This window comes from Ranitomeya imitator, chromosome 2 (assembly GCF_032444005.1).
Source record: "Ranitomeya imitator isolate aRanImi1 chromosome 2, aRanImi1.pri, whole genome shotgun sequence".
Taxonomy (NCBI): domain Eukaryota; kingdom Metazoa; phylum Chordata; class Amphibia; order Anura; family Dendrobatidae; genus Ranitomeya; species Ranitomeya imitator.
The window spans coordinates 795640428-795649529 of record NC_091283.1 but is presented as its reverse complement, the minus strand read 5'-3'; the positions used below and the strand labels follow the sequence as shown (position 1 = coordinate 795649529).

The following is a 9102-nucleotide window of genomic DNA, read 5'->3' as shown; positions in this document are numbered from 1 at the left end:
GATAGGGATTCTAGATTGTGAGCCCAAAAGGAGACAGTGATGATACTGTCTGTAAAGCGATTTGGAATTAACGGCGCTATATAAATGAGTAAAATATAGTCACGCTACCTGATGCGCTATGTTTGCCTCCGGCTGCCTCCTCCTCCTCAGATTGGCCTTCCCTTCCACCTGTATCCAAGATGGCTGCTTCAGGGCAGTAGGAGATACAGAATTGTGAACCCTTGTGCAAAAACATGTCTATTGGACCTTTACAGTCCAATACTTCATCATAATGCACAATTCCAATTGCTTTGGAGGTACAAGTGGGCACCCCTACATCTTGGCCCCTGTATGGCTGCAAAGGTTGCATCAATAGTATGTGTGTCCCTGCCTCCCCTGATTTTCTTATTCCATCATACAGGAATGGCAGATGAGGCCTGGTTTAGGCTTACCACTGCACTCACACCATGAGTTGGGAAGTTTTCTAGTTTCTTCTTGTGCTGTGATGTATGGACACAATACCATGTGACTGAGCCGCCTCCACCTTCTGTTTGTGTTACCTTGTCAATGATCAGATGAAAGGTGCCTTTTTCAAGTTTATAACACATGGGAGGATGCAAAATGTTTAATTGTGTTTTGTACCCTTTTTTAAGTCATCATATCATCCCTTTACAGAAAACGTCACTCGAAGCCTTTGACATGGAAATGGTTCTTGACAGCAGGTCTGGTGGTCTAAGGCACTAAATATGTCAACATCCCAGGTAATCTAGAGCGATAAATTATATGTGTTTTACCATTCCTGGTAGTCTAGGGTAATCAGAAACTCTGGTTATCTAGCATCTCATACCTGAGATTTAGTGGGCTACTCACCTCCCAGGCGCAGAGATGTCTACCCTAAGGAAACCGGATGCTATGTGCTTATCACATTCAGCTACTTGCTACTTCCGTGCTTCAGAATAGGGACGTGTAGAAGATGTTCGATCACAACCATTGGGTTTAGGTGGATCAAAGCATTGCGCCAAGTCATGATAAGTTGAGACCTCCCTGTGAACCGTATGAAAATACTAAGCAGGCCTTGCAACAGCTTGTCAGGTGGCAAAGAGACTGTTGTTTTAATGGTCTTCCAGGCAATAACCCCTCTAGATCAGTCATTATCTTGGTGTTGGGTAATGGCTTCTTACAGGGTACAATAGAAGGCAATAAACAAAACATCAAATTATGTTATTTCTGGATTTGTTTCTTTTTACAATTTTTTTTGAACATAAGGGTTAATGAGACTCTGAATGTTACCCGGAAGACCAAGGCAACATTAATTTCCCATGTTTTCTTGATGTCTGCTATGCAAATGCACTTTTTGAATATCATTGACTTGCAAGCGTGATTACACCTTTAGGATAAGGGGTTTGTGATTTCAGGAAGTGAGCAAGTCTCATTGCAACAACCCGCTAAGTAACCCGTCTAGACAGTTATAATCACTGGAATTTTTATTGCATACACTGGCATGCTCATTTTCTGTAATCATGCTTACATTACCAGAGGCTAATATTTCACATTTTATTTTACTATAAACAGTTAACCCTTTGACATGTTTGGAGTAGCATTGCATTTCAATATCTGACATGGCAATATTTTGAATGCATATGTGAATGTATGGTAATTTGTGCTGCAGTATTTAAAAATCTCCATCATATCAACATTGTCTAATGTTCCTATTCTAGATTATCCATTGACGAAAGGTGATTATCCCATGGATACACCATATGTGGCTCCTATATTGCCACTAGATATAGAGGGCCAACTCAATATTGCTTACATGCCCATTGCTTTTGGGTGTTAAAATTTTTTTACCCGCTGCCACAGAATTGTTAGTAAACAGAGGTAGAAAAATCAGCAGAAGAGTCATGAACAAGACACGGGTAAGGTGAATACACACCAGGTACTGCTGTCCTGGTTGGCACCACCTAGCACAAAAATGGAGATGTCAATTTTGACCATTGTAAGATCCATTTCCTCTAAAGAATGAATTACGGTAGTTTAGAAAGCAGTAAACATCAGTATTATAATGATACTTTAGCTACTGTACACAAGTAACTATGTGGTCATGGTATGTGAAGACGTAAGCATCATGGAACCGATTCAGCAAAGTGTTTATGGCAGAAAACTGCTGTAAAAGATTTTGAAAAGTCAATTTAGCAACTTTTTGAGTTTTCATGCCAATTTTGGGCAGGGCTACAAAAATGTATGGAGTTGGGAAGGACTCATGGCGGGACAGGCTATAATAATGCCAACCTGTCAACTTCATCAATAGTGGCAGTGTTTTTTAAGGAGCCTGGCAGTGTTTTTTAAGGAGGCTGCTCTTAATGAATTTATCACACCCTACTCCGAAACTCCTGTCCTTTAAGACTGGAGTGTACAATGCCACTCTTAATGAATTGGGCCAAATAACTTTACATATCATGGTTATTAACTGTAGTATACCACAATCTTCATTCATCTGTGATTGATTCAGTTTTTGACGATTCGCATCCATTCAATACAAGACCATTAGTGAGGTCAAGCATGAATGTTGAGTTGTTGAGCATGAATATAGATGTCCAATTGTATTATTATTTCCTGTGCAAGCCAGTCCAGCTCTTCCAATCCAAATATAACAAATGATATAGGCTTTGTCCTCAACGTTAATATAGTCCTAGAACACCATGAGGTTTGTGGTCCTTTTAAGAGAGTAAGTAAACTGCCTGTAACAAGTGTTGTCTGATGATATAAGAAGTTAATTGGTAAAAACTAATCATTTTTACTTAACAATGAGTAGGAGTGTGGGCAGTACAAATGATTGGATGGGGATGTGCTGTCAATTAAAGAAACTTTGATCAAACAAGAGTTGGACATGTTTGCATGGAGCAATATCATAGGAACAAGGGTTCCTATGGACATTTATTTGTTGATCATCAGCTTGTAGACAAGACAGTAATAAGGAGATTTCTCTTCTTAGAACTAAAGGGTCGAACTCAAACCTTGCAAACCACTTCTGACCAATATTCCTTCCTTACAATGCATTTTGGCAGGAAGTGTTTTCCAAACGTCTGCTAAACCTCAATTTGTTATTGGGTGGTCGGATGATGAAGCATAATTCATCACTTAAACTTGTTTTACCCTGTGCCAAAGTCTAATTTACACGACTCCAGCTGATTTATGGCACTGAATAGGGTGTTCCAAGGATTCTTAAACAATTAAATCCAAACCATAAAGATACTGCACTATGGCCGATGTTGCTTCTTGAGCATAACATGCCCACTTAATACATACCTACCACTAATCCAAGGTAACTGGGGATAAAGCAATGAACCTTATGTTTCATAACTTGTACAACAGACTGATAGACATGTGTGATTAGAATCCGGGCTATGGAATAACAGAAGATAATGAAAAATGACATATCACCTATTCTACAGAATCCATTTGTTAATTAGGGCATTCTAGGTTCTAACTTGAGGAGTTTTAGTAGCTCTACAAGGTAAACAACCAAACCTGTTACGAGAACCTGTCACCAACCCATATTAACATCATTATGTAAAGATGCCCAGGGCACAGGCCAGTGAAGCAACCATGGTTTAATACAGGTTGGCACTAACGCACCATATGAAATGTATGAAATTTACAGGTGATGACAGACTCCAACATAACCCGTGGGCTTTGTCAAGGTGTCAAGTATAAAATCGGCACTAAGTCTTGCTCCCTAAATAGCGGTGACGTGAAGCACACCCACTACATGTGCAGATTATAACCAAGTGAATGGACACACACGACGCTACTCCAGATACAATGATTGGAGACATAAGCTGCGGCTTTGGAATGTTCTTGTTTAGGAGATTCAATTTCTAAACTGTATTTCTAAAAAAAAACACTTGGTTTTAATAAAAATACAACTAGGGTGGATGAACCCACTTCAAAGAGGCCTACACATGGTGGAAGAGGAGAATAAGAACAAAAAAAGGTGCTTAAACCCTAATCAAATGAACAATAAAAGCCACCAGCTTTCTATAATGAACCTAACGTCTGTCTTTAATAACGGATCAGACATTAAACACGTCAAGATTACACCGACTGTTTGCAAAATTCACAAGTTCTCTACTGGTGGATAGACAAAAGGCTACAGAAGTGTACATGCCATGCCTGCAGTACATGCCATGGTTTCCAGATTTTCATGAAACTAGATGTGATAATCAAGACGCTAAAAAGCTGATGAATAAATCTTATTCATGGAATCCTTATCTGATTCGCTGTGACTGGGGATCATTCGGGGGGGCTTTCTGAATGCCTATTCTGTAGCCCATTTCTCCACTTAGGTACCAGGCAATTGTTATACTGGTCCTGGAAAAAAAGCTCTCTGTGTGCAAAGTTACTTGTTCAAATTGTTCCTGGGTATGTATAGGTCCTATAGTAGCGATGTTTTAAGGACAGCACCATCTTTGGTGGCACCACCTGCAGTGTGAAGGACTTTAAACCTTTCAGGTCTTTAGAGTAAGAATTTGCATGTGATCCAAAAAGTAGGGTGCACACGGCCTCACAATTGTGCCTAATAAGACATAAGACAATTTTTCCATAGCAAAGAAAAGGACTGGCAACCGATTGTGCTAGTTGAAGTATTGAGTGCAGGCAGATTTCTTATACACCATTGTGAATAATGGAATAAGTGGCCATGTATAGTCAGCTAGCTTTTATCTTTTAATATCAGACTGGAAATCTTAGAAAACATGTATATCACATTTTAAAGGGTTATTCGCTTCAGCGTTGAATATTGTTGGATTTTGATTGCCAATATATGCACATTTGTAATATTCTCTTTATTAAAATTGTGTTCAGTTTCCAGATATTGTAAATTTTATTTTTTTTGTTTACTACTTGTTGCCTATGTGGATCAGCCCCTTCTGCTTACTAGTAGTGGTGGCCAAACAAGTGCTTAAAAGCTTTTTCCAATAGCGCTTGTATGCACTGCTCTGAATTTGCCCTGCCTCATTGGAATGCAATGCTAAATGGAACTGATCATGTCAAAAAAACACTTAACATGCAGATATGGGGTTAATCTGCAGGTTAATAGCGATCTGAATGTGTGCGGGCGCTGCACTGAAAGTCCTGCTGCTGGGAGGAAGAAATTAACTTTATTTCTCCTGGCAGCTTTGGGCTTTCAGTCATGGAGGTGTGACTTCAGTCACTGCTCAGTACATAGTGAGTGGTGGCTGTAACCAGACACCGGCACTGACTGACAGGCGGCTCTGTAGTGCATCAGTGCTAAGTCAGCTTTCAGTCAGTGACGGGGTGTGATTACAGCCACTCTCTATGTATTGAGCGGTGACTGAAGTCGTGTGCCTCTATGACTGAAAGCCCGAGGCTGAAGGGGGGAATAAACTTCATTTTCTCCCATGACCCGGGCTTTCCATAGGAATATGGAGCTCTACTGAACATGGATGCCTATTTCCAATCACAGTCTTGTCCAGCGGTCATGTCTAAAATTGCAGCTCTGCTCCATTCATTTTAATGGAGCAAAACTAACCCAACAAAGCAGTCATGGACAAGTGCTGCACATTTATGGAAAAAAGCAGCCATGTATTCGTAATCGTATGCAACTTTGAAGAAGTTGTGACTGTTCAGTATTTTCCATGCATGCAAATTCCGCAATAGGATCACAGAAAGACAACATATACTTTATAAAAAGATTTTTTTATTTAATTTTTGTTTTGACCAAGAAAGCGGGACTGCTGCTTTAAGAGGAGCATGGTATGAATATACCTCCAGATCCAACACTGACATAGAAAAAGGCAAGAAAACACAGGAGCTTAATACCGCACATCGGATGGTTGTCATGCAGTACTTCTTACATCCGTTGCTCTGATGTCCAATCGGTGGCCATTTTTCAAGTGCCTTCACAAACAAACGTTTCGCCATTATAGTCCCTTAGCAACATACAGTACAAAGTCTTATTGCTGTAATATTACAATATGGCATTAAATGATTCATTCATTAATGCTGCAGAAAAAAAAAGAGGAAAAAAAGTGTTTGGACCTTATACTGTACATACATACATTTTGTAATTTTTTTTTGTTCTTTTTATCACTATGTTTGTGGCACTCCAGAAATTATTTTATCTGTAACGCAAAAGGTTTTATTTTATTTTACTGTTTTTTTTTTAGTGAAAAATGTTGAATTGCACTTTTTAATGTGTATTTGGAATGTTAAAAAAAATTAAGTAATGACTCTTTTTTTTTTTTAAGCTAAAAGACCATTTACCAAGTTGGGCTTAACATATGCATGTATGTATTTATATATCATCTACAACTATAACCTTGGTCCATCGAGACTGTATATGGAGGAAAGATTATTTTTTCACTTTTTATGTTTTTGTTGAATTACATAGGATCGAGATTTTGAGAAAAAAAATTACCCTGTATTTCTTTTCAATTTATATACAACATTTAATATTTCCCCGTCCCTGCATTATTTTTTTTCATTTCCAACATAATAAAAATATAGAAATAGTCTTATCTGATAGGTTAGACTTCAAGTAAATGTGCAGAAGAGAGAAATGTCATTAATACATTGGTTGTTCTAGATTAGAATGCATCCTTCACGGCTCCACTCTATTAGAATGTCCATCTCTTACCTTTCTAGGAGTCATCAGACTCCCTCCCTGCAAACATAACTTTATCGTTCCCTTTTTTTTTGTTTTTTTGTGTACTTTGCACTTTTTCAGATAATTGTGTATTTACACGTTTCTAAAACATACAATAAAAAACAGTGTCTCTATGATAAGTGGCCTTTTAACTTAAAATTCCTATCACGAAAAATGTTTATTTCTAAATCAACTAAATTGATACAAAACAAAGAAAAACACGCACACAAAGAAAAACCTTAACAATGGTTTGTATCAAATAATGCAACGTTGAAACGTCAGCGGAAGCTTCAAAGCACTGAAAAACAGAAATATATCTAATAAAAAACACCAAAAAAAAAACAAAAAACGGAAATAACTAATTGGTTGTTATTCTAGATAGGGAAAAAAGGCATACACCACTGTCCAGAATTATCAGAATTAAAGCAAAAGTATAAAACAATCCTATGTTAACCATATTCAGAAGTGAAAAGGTTGTCCACCACTAAACAAGGTTAGGGTTGTTCTGATCCGACTGTTGTGGGTTTCTTTTACTGTATGCATATTTAACAAGACTAGCTTGCTGGAAAAGTTAACTAGTGACGTAGTGCTTTGTGGCGGGCTGCCCATAGACCCTATAGAAATCTTGACGGCCATGTTGCTGGGTAGCATCAATCCATTCTCTGACAGCGAGTCCTGGAAGAGACTGTGTTACTGAAGGTGTAGGTGGAAGAGGATGAGAGTATTCTTGGGAAGAGACTGTCCATGGAAAGTGGCCAGATCTAGGATATGGTTGGTGCCCACTGTGGTTAGACACTGAGGAGCAATAACAGTTGTCCACAGAGCACACCAGGATCTTGCGCCCTCCATACTGGGAGAGGACGGATTGCTGAGATGATGAACTGTTTGGGTAATGGGAGGGATTGAAGACAGAATTGGAGTGGACCGGCTGGGGGCCGCTAGGAAGTCCCACAATATGCTGGGTAGAGCTGCAAGGCACCATGGGTTGTGCCGACTGACCCTCACCAGTGGAAGATCCCTGGCTTATGTACTGGCCGCTAACAGTTCCAGGGGCTGAATCAAGGAAGCTGCCTTCAGGAAATGCAGCTGAATGTTTGCGCTTCTCTCCCGCCGAACTGCTTACATTGCAGGAATACATAGGAATACTCTGTAGGAATGGCACAGGGGTGCTGAACGGGCCTGGAGCAAGAGAGATGAAAAATAAATTTGGTAGGAAGAAAAGATGTAAAAGTAATCATGATGTAAAAACACTTAGACTCACAATTGGTAATAAAATAACATCATTTAAAGGGAATCTCCAAAAGCGCTATTTACTTGCAGATTTATGCAAAACATATTTATTCCAAATCATTATTTTTCATTAAGTGTCTGAAAACCCCATAAAGATACACAGCAAAGAAGACCTTAAGTGGGTTATTCCCTCTGGACAACTCTTTCATTCAAAAGTTGAAGTTCTACGATCACTACGAGAAGCCTTAAAAGGCCATATGCTTTTCAGTAAGCATAAACTATTCCATAAAGGGCTGTCCTACTGGCTGGGCCTGGACTTACATTGGATATTGACCCTTTGTTGTGCCTTTTTCTCCCCCATATACTGTTTTCTGAATCAGTGTATAAATAATAATGCAAACCAAGCACGATCAGTATAGTGTCAAAATACCCCGAGCTAGGATTTAGATATGTTCACACGTTCAGGATTTCCATCCTTTTTTTTTCAGGACAGTTTTTTTTAAAAACTGCAGCTCTTGGCAGAAAACGCAGGTCCTTTTTTTGGTCCTTTTTTTGTCCTTTTTTGATGCGTTTTTTGATGCGTTTTTTTATCCTTTTTTTATGCAGTTTTCTATGCAGAGACTGTGTGTTTCCTAGGAAGCTTTTTAGGGCTAAAATGGCTGAAAATACCCTAACCCTACCCCTAACCCTACCCCTAACCCTAACCCTACCCCTAACCCTACCCCTAACCCTAACCCTAACCCTACCCCTACCCCTACCCCTATTCTAACCTTAGTGAAAAAAAAAAAAAAAAATTCTTAATTTTTTTTATTGTCCCTACCAATGGGGGTGACAAAGTGGGGGGGGGTGTCATTTACTATTTTTTTATTTTGATCACTGAGATATAACCTATCTCAGTGATCAAAATGCACTTTGGAGCGAATCTGCCGGCCGGCAGATTCGGCGGGCGCACTGCGCATGCGCCCGCCATTTTGCAAGATGGCGGCGCCCAGGGAGAAGACGGCCGGACGGACACCGGGACGCCGGGTAAGTATAAGGGGGGGAGATTAGGGCACGGGGGGGGCATCGGAGCACTGGGGGGGGGGCATCGGAGCACGGGGGGGGGCATCGGAGCACGGGGGGGCGGGATCGGAGCACGGGGGGGGGCAGCCACACTCCGCCCACGCACTTCCGCCCGCTCCCCCGCACTTCCTGCTGCAGCGGTTCTGCACATCAAATCGCAGTAA

At 40.0% G+C, this 9102-nt stretch overlaps 1 protein-coding gene across 2 annotated transcripts in view; it reads right to left on the bottom strand.

The window, feature by feature from the left end:
* Positions 1 to 5678: 5678 nt before the first annotated feature.
* Positions 5679 to 9102, bottom strand: part of TRIM8 (tripartite motif containing 8) — an 83881-nt gene continuing 80457 nt past the window's right edge. For both annotated transcript variants that reach the window (XM_069753713.1, XM_069753714.1), the window contains exon 7: positions 5679 to 7825. In XM_069753713.1, the coding sequence (XP_069609814.1) occupies positions 7218 to 7825 (608 nt within the window). In that variant the 3' untranslated portion in view covers positions 5679 to 7217. The remainder of the gene's footprint in view (positions 7826 to 9102) is intronic.